Source organism: Sesamum indicum, linkage group LG2 (assembly GCF_000512975.1).
Source record: "Sesamum indicum cultivar Zhongzhi No. 13 linkage group LG2, S_indicum_v1.0, whole genome shotgun sequence".
Taxonomy (NCBI): domain Eukaryota; kingdom Viridiplantae; phylum Streptophyta; class Magnoliopsida; order Lamiales; family Pedaliaceae; genus Sesamum; species Sesamum indicum.
Genome location: NC_026146.1, coordinates 2,653,245 through 2,677,925, shown reverse-complemented (window position 1 = coordinate 2,677,925; position 24,681 = coordinate 2,653,245). Strand labels below are relative to the sequence as shown.

Below are 24,681 nucleotides of genomic sequence, written 5' to 3'. Positions count from 1 at the left end.
CTACTAAAATTTCTATAAATTAATACTTTATAAATTAATAAATTTTTTAAGATAATAAAATTTTTCGGTCCCGACTTAGGTCTTTGTAAAAAATCATCAAATTTGATAAGATAATAAGATAATAATTTTTCTGGAGATCCTTTTATAAATATTAGGTCTCATTAAAACTCTAAATTAATATTGATAAATATTATAATTATAAATATTAAATATGAAATCTGTAATGCTTTACGCATTTGATCATTCATGGATAATTTTGTCATGCCTTTTAGATGAGAAGACATTGTTGGGTGTCATAAATTATTTTATTTCTATATTGAGATTTATATAGTATATGTTCCATTCATCATGCATGAATATATTTAATTGACTATAATAGTTATTTAAGTGCGACGAATTAATGAAACATGTATATTTAAGTAATTCCAATGAATTGATACATGAGTCCATGAATATTATTTTAATTGTATACAATGAATTGATATTATACATGAATATATTTAATTAGTTACAAAGAATTGGTTGATGCATGAATATAATCAATAAAATATATATGAATTCATTTATTTTCAATGCATATATACTAAATTTGTTGAATTTAAAAAGTCTCTATTTTAATTAATAAAATATTAATTTATCTAAACTGATAATATTTCATAGTTCCAAAATTAATAATTTATAGAGGTTTTACTGTACTTATTAGTTTGGTACACGTGCAATAATACAGATCCTATCCTCCACATGTATAAATATAAATCTACATTAATGCTCCTGCGGTGAATAGATGATGAAAACACCACCACAAAAAAAATAATGTAAAAAGAAATTAAACACTGCATTCACGACAAAGCTCAGCAAGAGAGTATCATCTATTCTCATCTCACCAACCATCCTTCTCAGTCCAAGAACTAGCAATTTCAGACTGCTCATCACTCCCGCTACTCGGAAGACTTCCCAACCATTTCGCGCCTTGAAAATGGACAACAGCACAACTTCGGGCAAGCCCATCAGATGCCGAGGTAATAATTCACACCAAAATCTGAACATACTCTGTGCGTGTATATGTGTATACATATGTACAGTATGTTTGTGAGTGTGTGTTGTGTGTGAAAAAGTTGGTCAACGGTGGTGGTGCTGTGCAGCGGCAATTGCTAGGAAAGCAGGGGAGCCGCTGGTGATAGAGGAAGTGATCGTGGCCCCTCCAAAAGCTGGCGAAGTCCGTATCAAGATCATTTGCAGTTCTCTCTGCCACAGCGACATCACTTTCTTGAAACTGAAAGTATGTAGACATAATTTTCCCTGGAGTTGAGTGTGTGTAATCTACCTGTTTCTTGGAAGTTTATGCCCTTCTGTCATTGTTATATCTTTAAATTGTCTTCCCCTTTTGAAGGATCCGCCGGCATGTTTTCCAAGAATTCTGGGCCATGAATCTGTCGGGTAATATTCACATAACCCGCTCATAATGTTCTTACCATTTGGAAATAAGATGTTTGTTTGGTAGAGATCAAAGAAAGCAATCTTTATGATTTTTGTGTCTCATAGTGGTAAAAGATTGTTCTAGTTACGCGGTATGCTGGTTGCTCTTCTCCTGTCTTTTTAATCATAAAAAAAAGTACAAGCAATATCCAAGAATTTCGCATTCTAACCGTTTGATGTTCCTACACTGAAAGTGTTGTTGAGAGCGTCGGCGATGGTGTCACCGCGTTTGTCGAAGGCGATACGGTCGTTCCGATATTTTTACCAGACTGTGCAGAATGTAGAGATTGCACATCCAATAAGAGCAACCTCTGTTCGACATTCCCATTCAAGGTCTCTCCTTGGATGCATGATGGATCGAGCAGGTTTACAGACCTCAAGGGGGAGACTTTGTACCATTTCCTCTTTGTCTCTAGTTTCACAGAGTACACGGTTGTGCATACGGCTAATGTAACTAAAATTGACCCCGTGATCCCTCCAAGCAGAGCTTGCCTCCTAAGTTGTGGAGTGTCAACAGGTATGTACGATTCTTTGATGCTTCATGAACTTCCCCAAAATACTAAGTGGACGTATCTGATATAATGCATAATGTTCAGGTGTAGGAGCTGCTTGGAGGTCTGCAAATGTTGAAGCAGGGTCTACAGTTGCTATATTTGGTCTTGGATCAATAGGATTAGCTGTAAGAGCATATCCTACTCTTTCATGCTATTTTTTTGTTTTCCTGGATGCGATATGCTATAACAGCAAACTGGATTTTCTATGAAGGTTGCAGAGGGGGCAAGATTGTGTGGCGCTACGAAAATCATTGGCATTGATGTGAACCCTGAAAAATATGAAATAGGTCAGTTCGTTCTTGTTCTTCGTTAGAATTTAGAAAGTAGTACAGAATTCTTGTCATTGTAGTGCATGACAGATGATGCATGAATGGTCATTGGATGTCTTAAAGGAACACAGATTAGTACTTGTTCTCTTCCTTTTATTCACAAAGAGGTCTGTGGTCATTGATTAGACTAACTGCAAGTAGTCAGAACGATTGCTTGCTTTAACCTACATAATGTAATGAATGAATGTATTGATTCATCTTTTTCGACTACATAGGTAAAAGATTTGGAGTAACTGATTTTGTTGACACGAGGAGTTGTGGTGAAAGACGTTTAAGCGAGGTCGATAACCAGAAGACCTGCATCGAGCTAGATAAGTTCTTCCACTTTAATATGCTTAGTTCAAGTTTTACCAATTCTTGTTCCTGCTTGGATTTACAGATCATTAATGAGATGACCGGTGGAGGAGCAGACTATTGCTTTGAGTGCGTTGGAAAGGCATCCTTGGTTGAGGAAGCATATGCCTGCTGCCGCAAGGTTTCTACTCTCGACTATGTTTCATTGTTCCTATGCTGTAAACTTCACTCGGAAAATTTAACTATGTTTGTGGCTATTCAAACCAGCAACTCTTGTAGTAAGTTGTTCTTGATCTCTGCATGCCGTTGTATTCTAGGGATGGGGAAAGACGGTGGTTCTTGGGGTGGACAAGCCTGGAGCTCAGTTGACCTTAAGCTCCTTTGAGGTCCTTCACACCGGAAAAGCTCTATTAGGATCATTGTTTGGAGGACTCAAACCGAAATCCGACATACCAATCCTCATTAAACGCTACATCGACCAGGTCATAGTTTCCTAGATTTTCTGCCTCTGTGTTGGATTAATATCTTAGAGGAAATTCTAATTTGAATTGAGTTTGGCCAGACCTGAACTAATTATAGTAAAAGTAATACACTTGTCTTATGATTAATGTACAATTCAAGAAAAATGACCAATCACATGGCAAGTGTTCCGCACCTACTACACACGATTGATTTGGGTAAAAGATTTCTGTTAGTTCATTCAGGAGTTCCTCAAGTGCACTATAATTTACTCTGTTACAGAGTAACATTTTGTGTGTGTGCAGGAGCTGGAACTTGACAAGTTTGTGACCCATGAGGTTAGTCTTGACGACATCAACAAAGCTATTGATTTACTACTCGAAGGGAAGAGCCTCAGATGTGTGATTTGGATGGATAAATGATTGTTCTTTACGCATCAGATTTATCCTTTTTGTATTTGTCGCTTGCCGTAAACATTGTTCTTTGTTTCTCCTTCTGGACGATTATTCCCCGTTGAAATAATATTCTGAATTTCTGAAGCCGTATTACACTAACATTTCTTGAAATTCAGACATATTACGAGAAAAGAAAAAAAACCCATAATTTTAGAAAATTATACTGATAAATCATATTTATCATTACAAATTTCTCGGGACCAGTCGATTTAAGGGGGAGATTGTGTATATAATTTTCAAAACTGAATAATTATCGCAGTATTAGATCATTTATTACAATTATATATATATATATATATTAATATCAAAACACGTGTTCTGTTCTAAATTAAATTATGTAACTGTAGGGGTATACCATAATTTAGAAAGTAGGGGTATACATAATACAATGGTGGATGCGACATGATCATAGTTAGTGGTGGTGGTCTCCGGGAGTATGGCCACCCACGTAGCATCAAACAGTGGTCCAGCGGCCATGACCCATATAAGTCATCTTAACCCAATCGCAACCTATCCCTATCCGTACGATGAGATACGGACATAAATACTTTGTATGCAGCCACATTTATCTTCAATGTTGGTCTGGATTGATTGCTCCAAACATAAAGTATGAAAATATGGAGAGAACATAAGAAGAGCTTTTAGCCTCATGGCCCAAATTTGTCTAAAGACGTAACCAACTCATCTCTTAAACTTTGGACCCAAAGACTAAAAAACAAAAGTGTCTGTAATTTGACAAAAATTAACATAAGCAAAAGAATGCCCGAAAGTCTTCATCGGGACAGCTCAATAGTTCGGATTAAAAGTTAGTTTCGATACGAATCTCTCTTTAATGGAAGATTTCATTCGAAATTAGATGTGTGAGTATGTAAAAAGAATTTTTTTTTTTAGTCCGAACATTTTTTAATGTATGCACATTACTATTTGATTTTCTTTTCTATGGAAAGAATAAATTATGGGTTCTTTTTTATTTCAAATTTATAGTGAAGGACTATAAAATTAAAAAAACAAAAACACCAAATTTGCTGAAATTTAGTTCGTGTTCATATGTAACTTTTCTAAACTTGAGAATATTTAATTTTTCGATCAATTTTGGTGACGTGACATTTAATCAACATGATATTATTAGAAGCCGGACAAGTCCGTGCATCACTGTTGACTCAGCTCTACATAATTTTGCATCATTGAAATCGCTCATTAATGTCGGGGCCAAGAAAAGAAAAATTAGGAAATACATTAATCAATGATGCGCTTCTTTCAATAAGAGAGATTAATCATGTCCATTGGTTGTCTTCCCCCAGCATTATGGGACTAATCAAAGGGCTATATACTCGCCGGTGTTGCTGGTTCTTGCTATTGCATTGCATGTGACCGTACACGTACATAATCACAATGTTCTTCCTCTATAATCCGTATATACGGTCGCATACATGCATTGTATTTTCTTTGATCATTATACACTCCTTGACTTGTGATGGCATTAAGTGTGATTCAATTTTCCCATTATTAATTCTTCCTCACATGATTAAATTGGCACATGCTATGTTGGAGATCATACTAAATTCCACTACTTTAATTATAATTTTACGATTATTTATATATATAATTAAGCTTGTGTGTTGATATAAATTTCAATGGAAAAAAATATTCAAAATCAGAATTTTTTTTTTTTGGGTATAAAGTAATAATAGAAATTGCATGACATTTCCTTTAATTGAATTTTTAAGATTAATTATAGCTATTTCGTTCCTTAATTAAAGTAAATGAAAATATGATTTTCATACTTTATATTACTTATTACGTAAGCCCTAATAAAGGATTAGTCGACATCGCCATTCTTGGGTGATTTAATTTTTATGCTAACATGAAATATTTATTACGTGAATTTCGATCATAAATTATCGTAATTATTTTGGTATTTGGAGTCCATAATTCTTGATTTTTTCACTCTAACAGTTTAAAATTTTCAATTAAATGGTCGTTTCATAAGCCCCACTCTTGAACACATTAGGATTGATCGCCAATTACCGTAGAAGCATATAACATGCTAATTGTTGAGTTAAGAAAACACATGTACGAGGAAGAAAAGATGAAGTATAAATGAATCAAATATGGTATATATCAAGTATTGATGATTCATTCATCACATATATCTTTTACATTAATCTCAATGTATAGTACAAAATTTGGACATATGAACACCATGAATTTTTCATGTCTATTATATATCTCAATGATCAGTGAGAATGTTTAGAAGTGTAACTCTACTTTGAACTAATTGCCTGAATACTCTCTCCAATCCTCCCTCAAATCCCTCCACCACGGCTTCAAGATTCTGCAGCCCTTTTTGAACATCGACAGCCTTAGCCCCATTGCTCCTCAGCTTCCCTTGAAGAGAACTGAGAGCAAAATCCACACTCCCGACCTCATTCACACCACCGTTTTCGGCCGCGGGTTTCGCCACCATCAGCCTGGAAACCAAAGACCACCCGCCGGACCGGGCCGACGTGGGCGTAGACAAGAACAGCAGAATACTCCTGAAAATCGCTACTGTAACTCCCGCAACTTCTCTCAACACATCATTAAAATTACCGCTGTCGCGGTTTCTACTTTCCAAGTTCTTGAGTGCTTTCAGGGTCTTGGCCACACTCTTGTTCATCTTCTTCCTGAAGCAGAAGTAGGAGCTTATGTCACTCTGCACGCTGGAATCCAGGCCCTTCCTTCGCAGCGCTGATTGCAGCGCCTGAACGTTCTCTCTGATCATCTGAAACAGTTCTCTAATAGCAGTGCAAGAATCCAGCAACTCCACCGAGCCCGACAGCGATTCTTCAATCGACTTTACATCTCGACGGGGCTGCGCGAGTTCTTGAACAGAATTGTACAGTTCCGCAAGCCCCAGAAGACCAGACTGAATGCCTTGTGAAGTCACGGGAACTGCCGTTTTCGGAATCTGCCACTTTTGCAGATCAACCTGATCAAAGCTCGTGGGGTTGACGACGGGATCTAATCTAGCAGGCAGGCTAATGGACCTGGAATGGATTTGTAGGGTTGCCATTTTTTCGCTGAGTGATATAATTTCTTTCTAAGATAGAAAGCTGATTGATGAATGTGTTGTGAGATGAAAACAGGAGAATTGGGCAATTGTATTTATACTGACAGAACCTGTCCCTGGAATTGGATCTTGCATGTGGGCAACCTTAAATTATTTAATACAGTTTGTTGCAATATTCAGCATCAAAGAGAGTTTAGGATATTTTAAGATAACATAGTAGGCAAGTGGCAGTAGGAGGAAGAATGTCTAACATTGGTCTACAACGTGGCTGTCATGCAAATGCAATGAGACAATAGCCATCGTCGACAATAATACAAGTGCCAGTTGTCTCGTCTCTGCCTCCCTAATCATTGCTCACATTCACTCAACCAATCGGGACAAATCGTATGTCCCTTTCGTTATAGGGAAGTTGAACGCATAATGGGGGCTACCCAGTGACATAGGATACATTTCTTTTTTGGCAGGTTAGCTTTTATAGATGCCGATTTCAAATTATTGCTCTCGGGATCTATGAAGATCATCAGCTTTTTCACTGATTTTTGTGATAATTTCTACTTATGGTTTATCTTTTTAGGCTTCGGTGCCCAATAATTGGCACCATTATTGGTGCTCACCTGCAAAAATACTGTAATTACATTAACACTTTTTATAGCATTACATTAAGTTTAAGTCCTTCGAATGTGGATCTATATTTATTTTTATAATAATTTTTTATTTTATTAGTGAGTATTCGCTGATTTAAAATATTGAATGTATCGAATAATATAATAACTTATTAAAAAATAATTATTTCAAAAATTTGATGAGTTTTGGATGGACGCTTGGCACGTAGACTTGTTACGTGGTTCTTTGTCATGGTGCCACCAGTTTCATGCGGCGGCGTCACTCGGGACTTGTTGAACCAACTCCTCTGGTGCATGTATATGAGTTGGGACTCGGTGAACCTGATATTACGAGCTTCTCGACAAATAGTAACTTATTTTGTACGTGACTTCAATGGCATATACTGCCAATACAGTTTTCATCCGCCATATAAATAAATATGTGACGACGATCTCAGAGTTATTATTAAAAATATATACTGAGCAATAATAATTCAAATTTTATTAATTTACAATTTTTCAACTTTAATAATTGTTGAAATTAATTTTCTTATTTCGAAACTTTCTACATTCAAAAAATATAATAAAAATAGTACCAGATATGGACTTGTATTCTATGTGGCCCAAAGTACGGAAAGAAATCAAGAATTGAAAAAAGCTTTGGTGCATTCTTTTAGGTCCGGGGCCCAATTTAATATTTGAGTTGGGCGGGTCCAAGTAGTGGTCCGGACCCGTACCCACTTATAATTAGTGAATTATTCGACCCTAGTGTATTCCGGGCATTTGGACAAACAAAACACAACAAAATCATAATTACGATTGATGTCTTGTCTATGGATTGGAGAGAATCCTGCTTGTTGTCCCCATGTAAATGTAATCATATATGGTCCGACCCGTTTACAGCCCTAAATACCCGCCATAGGACCGCAAGGGAGCATCTTCTCCGGGCAGGGCCATGTGACCGTACATGATAATATTCTTCCATAATCAGAATTTACGGTCCGTATTTGGTACCTAATTGTAGTCCAAATCCTAGGTTCTTCTCATTGATTACCATTTAATTACATTTATATATAGAGAGGCATCGTGCATGCATGCCAAATAATGCACCATGTTCAATTTAGTACATGCTCTAATTTTTTGGTTTAAATGTGTATCTTGAGTTGGATTAAAAAAACTAATCAACACATTAATGTGTGAAAGTTTATCTTTATTGCAGAATGGTTTTTTAAAAATTGAAATTTATGATTCGGCTCATTATTTTTTTAAATTTTGTGATTTCAGAATGTATTTTGCGAGAAATTAAAAATTGATTAGGAAACTGCACGTGCAAATCACGTGTGTCCACAAGCCAACATACAACTTGCACGTGCCATTTTCAGAAATTTCTTGCAAAATTTGTACTCATGTAGTGAAACTACAAAAATAATGGACCAATATATCAAACACCTATAATTATAGGACTAAAGTAGCAATAAAACCTATTTTCTTTCAATGATTTATTTCATTTTCCTTTGACCAGAAGGCACTAAAAAAAATCGAATGAAATTTTTTGTTGCAAATTCTATTCTATTTTCTACTCTATTCAATATACACACATCACATTTATAATCAAAATGAATTCTTAAAGAATTTTTCTAAGAATGTTCTAAAATTTGAGTTGGTCCTAATGTTTTTTTAACAATTCCCAAGCGTTAAGTGCTGGTAATCATTCACCGTTAATGATGTTTTAGTTTAGTAATTAAACTAAAATTTTATGAATAAGTTCAAGGTTATGAGTTTTAGTCCATAAGTTGTATGCGCATTTATCTCTCACACTCTTACTTTACGTGAGTTTATTATAATTTATTTTATTATGTTTATTATATTAGATCGATATTTTGCTAAATTTATTAAGATATTGATATAATTTTATACTTATCACTTTTTTACAAAGTTAAATAAAAGGGTGATGATCAATCCCAAAGAGGCTTCATCAAGGTGAATCGTGTAAGCAATATAGAGTTTTTTAATTAAAAATGGATAACATAATTGCCGTTTAGGAAATTTTAGTTTTATTAAATTTGAATCAATCATACAACAAGTGCAATACATTTATTGTGTGATTGATTTGATTCGACCAACATGATCTGTGCAAAAAATTTTCCATTCGTCAGCCTGCAAAGTTAATTGTTAGGGTAAAGATTAACTACATTTAATTCTTCAGTGGTTCTCCTTCCATGGAAAAACGGCAAAATTGGTCCCACAAAATAGGATTATTTCATATTTAATCTCATATTTTACAAAATTTTAAAATTAATCTTACATTTCGCTGAAAGTTACAAATGAAGGACAAAATTGCCTACAAAAGTCCCCTCCCACTAACCGCAGTTAAATATTAACCATGGACTAGTACATGAACGTCATGTGCCCTAAGCAATGAATCAGTCAAAAGAGGAAAAATTGCAACATTCGTCCTATAAGAATTTTTCATTTCATTTTTGGTCCGATGCTTTACAAAATTATATTTCAGCCACAAATTTAGTTAAAATTTGCATCATCAGTCCCAAAACATAGTAAAATTGGTCCTTTTTCGCACTCGGTCATTGTAAACCAACGGCACAACCTACATTATATTTACTTGGCCATTACTTGGTGATCTTTTGAAGGAAGAATTACCACATGACCCTCACATATATACAGTAAAAAGTTAAACCAATTTGGTGGATTTGGAGAGGTTTTGTGAGAATTAGTTGATGATGCGCTCAGAACCCCCTCCCCCCTCCTCTCTTGTTGGGATGATTTTTACTGTATGTGTGTCAGGCTCAAATGGTAATTTTCACTTGTAAAAACTATGAGATTACGTGAAATTATGTGATAGAGAGCTAACTATAGTGCAAAATCGTATCTCTTTGGTTAATAAGATCCAAAAGGTTTATCGATCCCAAGGGGTGCAGATTCATAATAGGTATATAGAAATTATTGTACATCAAATAACATAAAAAGTCTTGGTTTCAAAAGATGGAACGTCTAATGTTTTTTCACCCGAAGAACTAATTGGATTGTTGCTAGCAGAACGAATGGGGCGCGCTGAAGAAGCGATCTGTTACCGAGCGCTCTTATTGGGAATAACAAGAGCATCTCTCAATACTCAAAATTTCATATCTGTAGCGAGTTTTCAAGAAACTGCTCGAGTTTTAGCGAAAGCAGCTCTCCGGGGTCGAGTCGATTGTGAAGAAAAGGCTAAATTTAACCGAAGTTATAAGTGAGAGGGGTCCTCTGTTGTTGGATATTGATCTCTATTTGCAACTTTTAACGAATATGAGGTGAATTGTAAAATTCTTAAAATCAAATTAAGCCAAATATGTTTTACTAGATTCTTTATTTGCCTACTTCTTTGATTGTTTTCCAAATATAATATCTTTTATTCTCCACGAAAACTAATTGGAAGTTTCAATTATGAAGATAGCATTGAGTTGCTTATGATTGGTACTTTGTCAAATTACATATGCCCAATAATTATAAAAAATCCACAAACATAAAAAAAAATTGCATAGAGAAATTGATGAAAATTAGCATCTATATACTATTATCTCTCAACACATGGTATAATACAAAAATTTGGGTTCTGATCATGGATGTTCTATATCAATGATCAGTAAGAATGTTAAGAAGTGTGACTCTACTTTGAAGCAATTGCCTAAACAATCTTTCTAACCCTACCTCAATCCCCTCTACACAAGCATCAAGATTTTGCAGGCTTCTTTGCACCATTTGCACATCAACAACCTTGGAATTATTACTGTTTAGTGCTAAATCTACACATCCCACCTCAGTAACAATACTATGTTCCTTGACAGATGCCATGGATTTGTTGAGCATCAGCCTGGAGACAAGATTCCAGCCACCATTCTTGGCGGTTGGCCAAGACAAGAACATCAAGACACTCTTGAGAACAGCAGCATTGAGCCCAGTCACTTCCCTCAACGCCCAGATGAAGCTTTGATCTGCATCGAGTGAATGATTTGATCCATTCTTGATTTCCAAGTTCTTGAGTTTCTTCAGATTCTTGGCTATACACTTGTTCATCTTCTTCCTGAAGCACAAGTATGAGTTTATGTCGTTCTGGATGCTGGAATCCAGGCCCTTCCGGCGAAACGCTGATTGAAGGGCTTGAACGTTTTCCCTCATCATCTGAACCAGTTCCCTGATGGTGCTGCAAGAATCTAGCAGCTCGACGGATCCGTCGAGTGCAACTTCAACTGATTTTCCATCTTGTTGATGTTGAAGAACAAGTGATTGCTGAGTGGCTGGAGATTGTGTGAGTTCCTGAACAGAATTGTACAGTTCTGCCAGCCCCAAGAGACCAGATCGAATGCCCTCCGAGGTAACTGGAACAGCTCTCGAAACACAAGATTTTAGCTTTTGTAGCTCAGCTTCAAATCCTGTGGAGTTAATGGGGTGTAGCCTTGAAGGCAAGCTAATGGACCTGAAGTGGATTTGTGAAACTGCCATTTTTGGCTTTCTGTTTCTAGATTGAAAGAGGCTGAAAGCTGTTTGATTCTGCGTATGAAAGTGACGATGATCTGATGAGTCTATTTATAGTGAGAGACCACCTCTGAATTTGCATGTGATTCCAATGTGGTTGCCCTCAAGTTTTTTAATATCTTTGTTGCATTTTCCACCATCAACCAGCAATCTTTATTATACACATACACATAAATAATGTATATATATTTATTTAGGTTTGAAGTTCAGTGGCAACTAGAGAGACAACGTTTAATGTAATACAAATGCATTGAATATTGACCAGACTGTACTAGAATTTCTTTCTTGTCCCCTTGTCTCCCCCAATCATTAGTGGGATTCATTCAATCAATTTCAGTGGCATTTATTATTCCAAGATTTCAATATTTGAATTAAAAAAAGTGGACTTTGAACACTAATGGCTGCTCATGGAGCAAAAGAACCCGGCACCTAATGCATTAATTATTAACAATGCTAATCATGATCCATTTCTTAATGAAATCTGTGAGGACGAAAATGAATTTTCAAGAGAGAAAGATCTTCTTGAGAGAGTAGCTAGCTAGGGTTGGTGAAATGCAAGAATAATTTGATCCAGATGAGTTGGCAAGATAGGCTGTGTGTGTGTTGGGGTAGACAAGGAAGCACTAAGAATATATGTAATAAGATTTCATTCAAATCTTTCTCACATTCCTTGGAAATCGCTACTTGTAAGCATTATGAAATATGAATTATAATAGCAGCAAGAATGAAAGATTCTGTAACTGAGAGCGGGCGGCGGGGCTGTCGCAGCGTGAGAGTAAAATACGGTTTACTTGATGTTCATGTCCCTGTACAGAGGAGAATAACTTCAAGAAATGAATGGAAAGGAAACATGCAAGTGTAGGTTTGAGGACAACGACGTTATATTTAAGATGAAAAACTGTAGAAAGCCTCTGCTCATGGGATTGATGCACCGAGGATGGGAGACATTGCATGTGTTTGAGGTTCAGAACGGATCGAAATGTATGGTTGAGCTAACAATCAAGCAGCAGAATTTGTTTTTTAAAAGGATTAAGGGATGAGGTCTTATCTTTTCCCAAGGAAGCAAATAAACAACTGTCGGATGATAATAAATCACATTGAGTTTATAAGAGAGCAAGAAGATTGGAGGGTTATGAAAGCAGTTGGTGGATGATTCAGCAGAACAGTAAAAGAAAAGTCTTGAAAATGATTTGCTTGCTAGGTAGATTCATAAAGCAAATGAATCATTGACCAACAAATAAAAATTCTTTACAGGTTTGTCGTTCTTTTTGGGGAATTTGGGGCGGTGGGGGACGGGCGTTGTGCTCAATCATGTTTCTGTATCCAGAACTCATCTGTGTTAGAGTACCATGCCTTATACCATTGGCATCTGCTCAGAGATTCTTTCAAAAGGTGCACATCAAAGTGTTCTCCTGGCTCTAGCAAAGGTTTGTGGAAAGTGATCAAATTTTTGACGGGTAAGCTGGGAAATTTCTCACTTCTAGCAGGGAAAATCTTGATAAAGTATCCGATTCTTGAGCTGCAAGTGTAAAACAAGAACAAAAACATTATGAATAAAACTTAAGTGATGATAAGACATTATACTTGAGTCAAAAAAATAAGTTGAGAACTACAAGAATGGTCGGAACAAGTAGTCATGCCGGATTGATTTATTTGATTCTCTAAAAGGAGCTGGTTTGACAGAAACATAAATAATGTTTTTGCATACCATTCCAGGTCATCTCTAATATTGAATGCTACATCAAGGGAAGAGGGAAAAGAATGAAACTAATACAATCGATCTTTGTAATTAAGTATTAGGATGCATGCCAGTATTGTTGTCACGGGGTTATCTCCTGACTCTAAGTGCTATGAATAAGGGTATGAAGCTTAAATTGGGATCAAGTAGAATGAGCATCCTTGTGTTTGAACCTTATGACATGTAAAGGAAAAAGGTCACCCTCAAGAGATCTTATTCATTTTCATTCCTAATGGTTACATTTTCTACCAATCACCACATAAGCCCATCCTGACCTCCAAAAGGTCATCAAACCTTTGGCTTCAATATATTTCAACACAATCTCAAATGGAAAACTGTCTGCTGTAACCACCCAAGGACCTAGCATATTCTGTTGTTAAGGCATGTAAATGAAGATACAGGCCAACGAAAAAGAAATTAGGTTTCTTCAAAACAAAAAATAACACAAAATATTTAATAAAACAACAATTTGCTTCTACCTAACTGAGAAATTTGTTTTTTTATGTTTGGGATTCCATTCATGTTCAACCTTACATACTGTTGAGCCGTTAAACCCAGTGTAGCAGTTTGATTAGTTAACCTTTTATTTTTAACCCTGTCATTTTGGTATTATAGATGCTCAAAAGTACACCAAGAGTAAAAGTTTTTAAATCAAATACTTGCAATTGAATTCAGTAGGGGCTTACAAATGCCATATGCATGGTATTAAACTACTAAAGCAAGAAAAACAACAGACTATCCCATTCTAAAGGATACTTCAAAATAGCATAACTCCTTTTCCTGGCAAAAACACTTCCTAGTTTTATCATAAAATGATCTATAAAAAGAACATAACTAACTTTATAAAATAGTAATCCATTGCTTAATTTCTTAAGTAATTCCTTAAATCATTGTTTTTTTGGGGGGGGGGGGGGGTTTGGTGCTACCACAACATGTACTCCAAAATAGAATGCCCATCTATCCTTTAAACTAAGAACTGAAGTTTATTCATTTGTAACTCGAGAGGTTCATTGCTTCTCAACGAGCTTTTATCCTGACTCCATTTTACAAGGATTTTGACAAATCATAAAAGAAAAATGGAACATCACTTCTAAGTCTTTACTCCTAATTAGTGATGTTTCCAATTAGATATTCAACTCTGAACAATAGAGTACAACTTCAAGTGGAAATTGACAAAATGCCTACTAAAGTAAACTCCTTAAAGGCGAGTTGAAGCTTACTCAAAAAGAATATTGTGATTGAAAAAACCATCTCAGTGATAAGAATAAACATATGGGCATGAAATAATGAAATGGTAAATCATTAACAATATTTTTCAGTTCAATGGGCACTTATTCAAGTCCAGCATGTCCGAATTCTTAGATTGTGCTTCCGGTATCACCTCTTACATGCATCTGAGGGTGGCAATCAAGTTTACTGCATTGAAGACTAATATTTTGCATAAAATCACAAGTTGGTATCAGATCAACCCGTCAACTATCATGAGAATCTATTTTTAACACAAGGAATGAGGTCAATATAGTTCCTGCCGATAGTTATAAATAAATCAGATTGTCTCGTGTTGTGTATAACTAAGGTCTAGCTGAGGCCTTTGACCAAAATTAGATAAGAAGAGACAAATGCCCTCTTAATTCCACATCAAATAATTCCACTAAATAAAACCTGCATATACTTTTGGTGTTGCTACTTTTGTATGGCAAGTAAAAATGCTTACAACAACCAAATCTGTTCGAAAAATAAATCCTTTCTTCTCTAATTAAGGCAAATATGTTAACAAAATACATATTTTCAAAATTTATTGAAAAAAAAAATCATGACTAATGAAACAACCTTGCCGTAAGAAGCCTAAGAAAAGAAGTACCAGCTAATTCATGTCAAACGGCAAGACCTTGCTCTCTGGCTCTTTGCAGCCACTTAAGAGTGCTTTCCAAAGTCGAATAAGCAGCAACATCTGGAAGGCTCTTGCTTTCGACTGCATAATCAAAAACTTCATAAGCTTCAACAACTCTGCCCTTCCTACATAACGCCCTCAAAAATGTTCCATAAGACCCTGTCTCCAGCTTTATATCACCTTTCTTCATCACCTGATACAACTCAATTCCCTTATCCAACAACCTCGCTTTACACAACCCAAGAAGCAAAGTGTTATATGTACATGAATTTGCAGTACACCCCTTCGCTTCCATCTCATCCAATAATGCTAAAGCTCCCAATGCATCTCCTTCCCGACACATTCCATTCATCAATGAAGTATATGTAACTGCATCTGGGATATAACCCTTTTCAGCCATTACTCCTAAAAACTTCTTTGCCTCCCTAAGCCTACCTGATTTAGATAATCCAAAGATTAAAGTATTATAAGTATATCGATCAGGTTCAACCCCTTCATCCAGCATTTTCTTATACACTCCTAGTACATCACCACTTTGATTTAACATACAGTAGCCCTTCATAATTGTATTGTACACATAGCAATCAGGCTTGTAACCCTCCTCACTCAGAACTCCCAATAACCGCATTGCCTCCCTTAAGTTCTTCGAGTTACAAACATTATCTATCATGATAGTATATGTCACAAGGTCTGGCTTTATTCCAAAATCTCTCATATCCTTTATAAAGCAATTTACATTACTTATTGACCTGTTCTTGACTAAATGTCTCACCAGAAAATTGTAAGTATATGTATCTGGTGGGGAATTCTTGCTTGAAAGCTCCTTCACCAACTCAATAGCATGCTCTTCTCTGCCACAGCCGCAAAGGGTTCTCACTGCAACATCAGTCGAAACTTGATTGGGTGGAAAGCCACTGGTGGTCATGAGGTTGAGCACACGGTGTACATCGGAGAGGGACTGCTCATCAGGTAATGAACAAGACTGCGTAAGAAGTATATGATACGTGAAACGGTTGGGGCAAAAAGGAGGGTGCTTCTTGATCATGTGATTGAGGAAAAAGATTGAATCTTGGAGAGACGAAACAGAGGAAAATGACTGCAAAATCGAGTTATAGAAACTGGGGTCTGAAGGGGCGTTCTTGGTGGAGGAAACAAGTGAATTGAAAAGGGATTTGGCATCCGAAAGATTTGGGGACTCAAAAACAATTGAAGGGACGCTTGTCTTTGCTGTTGAATTCGTCGTTGCAGAACCATTTTTTCTAATGGGTTTCTTCTGGGAAGTTCTTTTCTGGGGTTGCAAATCAGAAATTGGCAATGGGATTTGTTCTTGTACAGCAGAAGTGTTGGCTTTGAGGAGAGCGGACACTGGGGATTGAGCTGCTGCCCGTCTGAAAGCCGGTGGGATTTTCCCCATCCCCCGTTCTATTCACACTGTTGCAGTTTAATAAAGTTGTGTGAATCTTGATTTAGTGAAGAAGACTGTGAAAGGAAGAAACTTTTCTATTAGGGCTTTACAGGGGTTTATGATTGGCAGGCCGGGAACAGTGTTCCAGTTGGATCTTGGGTTTGCGGGGCGGGTCGAATACACCCGCAACCAACTTGGGTTTCTCGGTTGACTATTTGAAGTTGCTAATGTAAAAATACTGTGTGGAAACCTACTATATGAAAGACCGGAGATGCTTTTTGCTATTTGGCACTTTTGGGGGAATGAGGTCATATGTTTCTCTTAAATTTCCCCTTTTGGGACTGATGATATATGTAAATGTTGAAAAATAAAAAATTATCATACTTACATTGATATTGATTTAATTTGATCGAAACTAATTTGGGTAAGAATTTTCTCAAAATGTTTCCACCCACATTTTGCTTCTTTCATGTTTTCAAGATTATTTATCGTGCATATAGATTAAATGATTTTAAAAGTAAGTATTCGCAATTATAAATGTAATAATTTATAAGAATAATTTTGAAATTTTTATATTCATAAATAGTAATTATCACTTGTAGTCCTTCAATTATGTCACTTATTCGAATTTAATCCCTCACATTTTTTTCGTATCAAACTTAATCTCTTGCTTTTTGAGAACCCATCAAATTTAGTTATGACCTTTAAATCATAAATTTCAATTACTTTTTAAAGCATTTAATGGAGAAAAAAAAACACTTCATTTTTTAAATTATTCAACTTCAAATTAAATTCTTGATCACCAAGTATGTGTTGATCAGTACATTTGCATGCTGGCAATCTCAACCAAAGCCCGGAAACTCACCATATCCCAATGAAAATGTGCAATCCTTCTCCATGAAACATCCTAGGCTGCATTATTGTTTTTAGTACTCATTCTTGTTTCTGCTCAAAGAAGTGCCATAGCTACTCCTTCAAGACACAGTAAATGCACTAGACGCCCCGGTAAAGTAACTGACAGGGGAGTTTTTCATTGTCCTAAACGACCCAAAATGCCTTAATCTATAGATCCCAGCACTAGCCTCCTGCGGCACTTCCCACTCAATTGTAGCAAGTCCGTAAGAACCAGAACTATAAAACGGGCCGTCCCACTTGAAGTAAAGGGAGAAATCATCATCATCATATGCAGGAATCCACTTATCCCCTTGAAGCATCTCAACCACAGCAAATGTGCCTTCTGTCAGTAAATCGTACCTCGGATTTGCACTCCAAAACGTGGCGTTTACTCTATCTCCCAATTTAAAATTGCCTTTTGTGATCACGTCCCGTTTTATATCCCCAAATTTTATGCCTGGTGGAGGAGAATCCCCCAACGGGTCGGCCAAGAGGCTAATTTGGATGGAAGAGAGATCGGGAGGTGATGGACCCTTTCCGATGTTTTTGTCTCCTCTTGCTAGTGTTTGTGCGAGCTTTTTGAATTCTTGGATGTAAGCTGATAACGTGTGAGGGCCGTAAAGTGTTGATGCAGCCTGTGTAAGTTCAATTTTTTGCATTAGCAGGGCATATAAATTTACAAAACTTGTGCCTTTCCCACTTATGTTCTTATTATATCATTCATCATGCATCTGAATTTCCTTACCTCATAACGCTGCTGCTTGTACTCTTCAAAAGTAGCAACATATTGCGAATAAGTGTTTGTCAGGCCCGCTATAACGACTTGCGTGTCATCATTGAATTCACCATTTCCATAGCTAATCAACGTTTCCTTAACTGCCTCCCTTAGTCGTCTGCCGGCCATAGTTGTGAACTCTGGACATACAACGCACTGATTATCACTAAAGTTCACAACTCCGAGCCAAATGGTAACAAGAAATGGTGATACAGAAAGACATCCAGACCTCCTGGTACAGACAGTATGATCAATTTTCCCAACCTGAGGATTTGAATAGGCAGAATTGCAGGCTGCAGAGTTGAGATGTAATTATATGAGAAAACAGCTGAAACTGAAGATGACTTAAAGATTTTTCGGTGGGATCAGTTTATAGGTAGATAGTAGATTACCGCCCACGCATAGGGCCAAAACATTTCTCCAGTGTCTAGCAGAACAGCCTTGGGTTTCTGACAGTCCACTTGGTGTTGGCTAGGTTCTTTAATGGCATCCCTTACTTTCTTCCAGAATTCATTAATCTGCAGAGGAAGCAGTTCAGTTCTAATTTAGACAAGAAACAATACCAAGTCTCAAGAATATATAAGATAAAAGATCATGTAATAGAAGAAGTTGCAAAGGTTAACTTGATTCAGACCTCAGTATCGCCTTGCTGGAAACCAAAAACGCCAGGCCCGTCAGTGGTTCCTGCAGCAAAACCAGGCCCAAGCGCAGCAGGGCACGTTTTCACTACTTGGTTACCATCTAACACAACTTCAATATCTGTGAAGTTCAGGTACACGAGCCGGTAATCTATTTTTCCAGTGATTTCCTCTTCTGCAGAAGTAAATAAGTCCACTGCTTTCTGAAATTGCCTCTCTCCAATGATCTTAGTGCTCAAAATTTCATCTGGATATCTGTAAGGAGAAATTCATGGAATGTGAAGTGTCTGTTTCTTGCTGACAGATAAAAAATTAGTTACAATGCTTACTGATAGACATTGAACATCAGAACACGGAAAAAAGAAATGATGATAGTACCCTGGACCACGGCCTACACAAAGCTGATCATTGCCATGGCACGATGAGTGGTTAAAGTCACAGGGCTTTCCACTGTCTAAACAAAATGCTCCTAGCACATTAGGGCTGACATCTCCAACATTTGATTGACAAAACGCCCCTACAAATCGTGATCCATCATTCTTCCTAACTTTAGCACTTTGGCTAGCAGTTTTTGAGCATGCTTGCCCTCCTGTGGCCTTAATTCTTGATGCTTGGTTCAACACTGCACCTTCTGCAATTTCAGATAAAACGAAAAATACTAGATCAGTTCCATTTCTTTACCGTCTTAAAATTACTAACCGTACTCATAAAACTATAGGCCTGCAGACAAACCACTTGAACACAAACAGGCACGTATCAACTTACGGGAACCCTCAAGTCTTGTATTTATAGCAGCAGAAGAATTCTTGTTGCCGGCAGCGAACCAGTCTTCGAGAAACCTAGCAGCAGCTCCTTTGTTATCTCCACTAATAAGCTTGTTGTCTCTGCTCATGGAGGTTCCATGTGTGGCAAACCAGCTGAATGCCCCAATGCTCTTCCCACTGCTTTTGTCCACAAATTTCAAAAGGGTCATCAGTGTATCGACGTTTCTTTTATATTTAGCCCTTTCCTCTGGAGGATTGAACAGGTAAGCGCTCGGACTCCTATTTATTCCTGCATTCTCCAAGTCCCCTGCAAAGCATAATCCTTCTTGTAACTTATTGTCAACTTCCAAAATAGTTGTGGGATTCTTGATTTTCTTACCCGTATTGATGAAGATAGAACCAGGCTTGAGATTATCGTGAGCCTGGGCGATGCTAAGCTCAATTGCTTTCACAAGAGCATCGAAAGACTGTGGAACAAAACCAAGGGACGTTATCGAATAAGTTACATACTGCAAATATCCGCCTGGACCAGCATGAGTGTGAGTTCCACTTATTGCAACATTATCTTCATTGTACAAGTCTCCATACCTTCAAAGTAAGACAAGCATTACATTAATAAGTTACCTAGAAAATTTATTAACTACGTTATGGTACCTTGATTTTAGTCTCTCGAGCACTTTAATAGTGACGAGTTGGGAAGCCATCCCTGCATCAAGGTTGACGAATGCAATCCTGGAGCCGTCTGCACTCTCTGCCACGATGAACGCTCTTGCCCTGAGTCGAAAATGTATTCCTCCTGTGACCTGTTCCATGTTAGCATATCCCATCATGTTCACTCCAGCCGCTGGACCGGTCATGTCGTGGCTTCCTAATCCAATCAAGTAGTCTCCATTAGCCACTAATGCTACTAGGGAGTAAACGATCAGACGTAGAGAGACGAAACTTTGGCGCTTGTACATTTTTTGCAGCTAAGATCACTACATAACTCTTGCAGATTGATGGAATGTATATGCATATATATAGAGGGCATGTAGTAGGTCCGGAATTTCTTGTGAAGCAATTAACTATGTTGTTTGTAGTGTTGATGTTGTTGGCACGAAAGCATACATACTTAGGCTGCTCCGAACGTGCTGCTGACTTCAATTCATCAGGAATTGTTCTTTTTTGTCTAGTCTTACAGGCAGAAACTGCAACTTCGGCCCCGTTGTTGGTTTAGTCATAGCCGTCACATCTCTTATTCAAGTTGAAAATCTAGTTAAGGTCCGAATAAGAATTTTCCTTTAAGACAAGTTATAATTTTTCGACTTGGCACAAATTAACTCATGAAACGGAGGTTTATTGACACGGGGAAACTGAGAATTTTATTTGATTTTGGTAAAATGTGTTCGTTACGACATACGACACGTGCAAGTTTAAATACAGATCAAATCATAATTGACTTTGAACCAAATTCCAAATCAAAGTAGCATATTCATTATGAGAGGAAGAAACCCTATAGTATATATATTGTAGCCGCTCATGGTTATTTTGCCTAAATAATCTTTCAATATGCTAGTTTTAAGAACTCCAATTTCTTACACTTTGCTTGGCATGTAGGCATTGATTCAATGTTTCAGATATCAGCACTATAACTTTTAATCTAAATAGTTTTGGTGGGGGGATAAATCAGCAACTCGCAATTTAACTCTTTCAAAAGCCCTCTTTATAAATTTGAGAGGGGGTGTAAAATCAATTTTACACTCTCACCTACCACTAATTTGCGAATATAATTCATTGTCAATGCGTAATTTATTAATTACAAGATAATTAAAATTATACCGTCTTGATCTTTTGCTGCTTCTTATAAAAAGATTTGACTTTTTGTCACCATTTGATTGAGTATTTTTCCATCAAATTCTAGTTTTAACGGAAGGAGAAATAAACGTATAAACTCACATTAAGTGAACCCCAAGTAATTACGAGAGCTCAACTAAGTAAAACTCCATGTTCCTATAGCAACACCGATATTGACTGTGAATGCAAAAATAAATGTTTCTAGCCTTTACAACTAGTAAATGCTAAATTAGCCCCGACAGGCCCCCATCTCAACCACTACTATTCCCATACCTTCATTTACATTACTTTCTACCTGCTACCCCATTCATCATATGCAACCACTCAGAATTTTTCAAAATAAATAATAGTAAATTCCTCAAAAAATAAGGGCCCTCATCATACATTATAAAGCACACCTTCTCCATACCTAAACGCTTGTCATCATCACAAAAAACAAAAACAATCTCATCATCTTATCCTTTTTCACGAATGAATGCATAAGCAAAACCATTTTTTCTCAATCCAATCTTAATTAATTACACTATTTTAGAATCTAATCAACCCCATTTTACTCATGAAAAATTCTAGTATCTCTGATGTACAAATCACCTTCATGTTCACAATATTATAACTATACCTCTAATCCACCTTTGCCTTTGCAGAAAGTAAAGAATCATTAAATTATGTTATTTTTGCACCCATAGAATGTATATATTAAATACAATAAAACAATAATAAAAAATATAATTTGATCATAAAAACTAAATTACAAACAAAGAAAGTAATCAATCCATTAAAAAAACTGTGCAAGTCGCAAACTACAACTTAGAACACAATTATAAAACAACAAAATACCCTAATCAAACTTTAATTCCTTATATGCATATATATATAAGCACATAACAAAAGCACTTAACATACATTTTTTTCAACAAAATAAAAAAACTTTTTTTTTTTTTTTGAAGAAAGAGAAATAGAATACATTGAAGCCCATCAAGAAATTAACCAGCCAAACAGAGCACAATGACAATCCAAAAAGCACAAATTATTGAAAGGAAAACCAAACATTTTTTGCTTTCTTAGTGGTATGCACCCTCTTTCTCCTTTTCCTTTTCCTCATCGCTCTTGGAGTGGTACCCTGGGATCTTCTCCTTTATCTTCTCCAAGAACCCTTTCTTCTCCTTCCCCTCAGCTTCCGGAGTGGTGGCGCACTCGGCAGCATGGTGGGGCGGAGCGGCAACTTCCTCGGTCTTCTTGCCGCCGGGGAGCTTCTCCTTGATCTTATCTAGGAACCCTTTCTTCTCCTCGGGTTCATGGTGAGTTGGCGCATCATCACACTTCTCAATTGGCACAGCAGTGTCTTCGTACTTCACCTCATCGGCCTTCTCTTCTTCCTTCTTCTCTCCAGACAACTTATCCTTAATCTTCTCCTTCAGACCCTTCTTCTTCTTCTTCTTCTCTCCACCTTCCTCTACCTCCTCCTCGTCACTCGACTGCAATACAATACAGTAAAATGAAATAAATACATGATCCTCAATAGCAAAAATGCATGTACATGATTATCCAGTGAAAATTCTAACCGGGACCAATTTTAAATAAAATCAAATCAATTATAAAACAAGTACAATATACTTGCCGTGGTTGTGAAGTTAAACAAAAAAGTAATGAATAAAGATTTCCTATGATCCAGTACTATGTACAACATCTTAAGATCATATGAGAATTGTGCATGATCAAGTAAATTAAATCATGACCAAATATACATATGATGTGATCTGATGATCTCAACTTACAGAACTGCTAGAACTGTTACTCCTGTGGAGCTTCTCAAGCAATCCCTCGTGCTTCTTCTCCTGTTCTTCTTTCTTCTCCTCCTCCTCCTCACAAACCTGAACTTTCTCTTCAAACTCGGTGGCGATCACCTCCTCCTCGCACTTCTTCTCCTCCTCTTTCTTCCCCATGAAATCGAACAGCCCACGATCGCTGCTCTCCACCGCCGCATATTCCTCAGTCTTGGCGGGGGCGGCCTCGCATGGCTCATCGGTCTTGCTCTCGTGGTGATGGTAATTCTTCACTTCATCAGCCATTTTTCAATCACTTGTATCGGAATCGTGAGTGATATTGACAAAGAAAAATGCAAAGTGAAACCGAAACTGATATGCTTTGGAGATTTGAGTTGAATGGGTGGAGAGTGGTAGGGGGGGGTTTATATAGGAATCATGACGCGCAATGGACGCGAGATTAACTTAAATTTTAATTTAATAATTAAAATAGTTGAAGAGATATTTAATTACTGAAAAGTCTATTTATTAATATTTAGGTCCCACGAACTAATTCATACTTTATTATTTATTACTGAAAGTGATCCGTTCGTATTCTCTGCGTCATCTGTAAATTAACTATCATCCTTAATGATGTACATACGTTATATACTACTTTGTTATTCGTATATATTTCTTAAAGAATATATTATTATTGGGTAAATTACAATGGGTGTTTGGCATAGTCAAGAATATCCCTCGTAGTTGAAAAATTATAAATACTTCATGATATTTGTGAAATTATGTAATTCTTGAACGAATGTCTGAAATTACCAACTTTACCCTAGTTATATTTTTCAAAAAATATAAAAAATCTTACGAGGTGGATGAAAAATTTTTAAAAAAATTATTCACTTAATTCATAGAAAATTTTTAAAAAATATAAGTTAAATTTTAATTCAACTCAACAAGAACATTTTGTCACTTCACCGTATAAAAGGATAAAAACCTCATGAAAATTAATTTGATTGGGCTAATGTTAAAATTAGAAGGGTATTGATAATTTTTCAAATAATAAATAAATTATAATTATGTCAAATTTAGAGAAGTTCGTTGTAATTTATTCTATATTATTTTATTTTACATATTTCTAATGGTATTATCTTTTTAAATAGTAATTATGTTTCAATTTATCATAATTTCAAATAAATCCATAAAGGAAAAGAAAAAAAACTGTTACTATGCAAAGATAA

General features: G+C 36.5%; 6 protein-coding genes across 7 annotated transcripts; 1 reads left to right on the top strand and 5 right to left on the bottom strand.

Annotated features, from left to right (window-relative positions):
- LOC105178015 (alcohol dehydrogenase-like 7) lies at positions 770-3,652 on the top strand. Its single transcript, XM_011101355.2, has 10 exons — positions 770-1,019; positions 1,143-1,279; positions 1,391-1,437; positions 1,671-1,993; positions 2,073-2,155; positions 2,242-2,317; positions 2,575-2,639; positions 2,739-2,834; positions 2,971-3,135; positions 3,418-3,652. Exons 1-10 carry the CDS (start codon positions 977-979, stop codon positions 3,532-3,534), a joined length of 1,152 nt encoding a protein of 383 aa, XP_011099657.1. The 5' UTR covers positions 770-976; the 3' UTR covers positions 3,535-3,652.
- Positions 5,683-6,942, bottom strand: LOC105178972. The gene has a single exon (XM_011102560.2). The coding sequence runs from the start codon at positions 6,620-6,622 to the stop codon at positions 5,798-5,800; it is 825 nt and encodes a 274-aa protein (XP_011100862.1). The 5' UTR covers positions 6,623-6,942; the 3' UTR covers positions 5,683-5,797.
- Positions 10,783-11,974, bottom strand: LOC105178969. The gene has a single exon (XM_011102555.2). The coding sequence runs from the start codon at positions 11,713-11,715 to the stop codon at positions 10,849-10,851; it is 867 nt and encodes a 288-aa protein (XP_011100857.1). The 5' UTR covers positions 11,716-11,974; the 3' UTR covers positions 10,783-10,848.
- Positions 12,845-16,982, bottom strand: LOC105178003 (pentatricopeptide repeat-containing protein At2g17670). Of its 2 annotated transcripts, none has more exons than XM_011101342.2 (2): positions 15,317-16,982; positions 12,845-13,267 (listed from the first exon to the last, which is right to left on the bottom strand). In XM_011101342.2, the coding sequence occupies exon 1, from the start codon at positions 16,789-16,791 to the stop codon at positions 15,361-15,363; it is 1,431 nt and encodes a 476-aa protein (XP_011099644.1). In that variant the 5' UTR covers positions 16,792-16,982; the 3' UTR covers positions 12,845-13,267; positions 15,317-15,360. The 2 variants fall into 2 exon arrangements, with proteins under 2 accessions (XP_011099644.1, XP_011099636.1); XM_011101334.2 differs by having other exon boundaries at positions 12,850-13,267; positions 15,348-16,981.
- On the bottom strand, positions 17,469-21,126 carry LOC105177991 (neutral ceramidase). Its single transcript, XM_011101323.2, has 9 exons — positions 20,508-21,126; positions 20,233-20,441; positions 19,855-20,160; positions 19,468-19,720; positions 19,086-19,344; positions 18,844-18,969; positions 18,681-18,744; positions 18,422-18,591; positions 17,469-18,311 (listed from the first exon to the last, which is right to left on the bottom strand). Exons 1-9 carry the CDS (start codon positions 20,810-20,812, stop codon positions 17,757-17,759), a joined length of 2,247 nt encoding a protein of 748 aa, XP_011099625.1. The 5' UTR covers positions 20,813-21,126; the 3' UTR covers positions 17,469-17,756.
- Positions 22,526-23,864, bottom strand: LOC105177980 (dehydrin ERD14-like). Its single transcript, XM_011101303.2, has 2 exons — positions 23,462-23,864; positions 22,526-23,161 (listed from the first exon to the last, which is right to left on the bottom strand). Exons 1-2 carry the CDS (start codon positions 23,753-23,755, stop codon positions 22,748-22,750), a joined length of 708 nt encoding a protein of 235 aa, XP_011099605.1. The 5' UTR covers positions 23,756-23,864; the 3' UTR covers positions 22,526-22,747.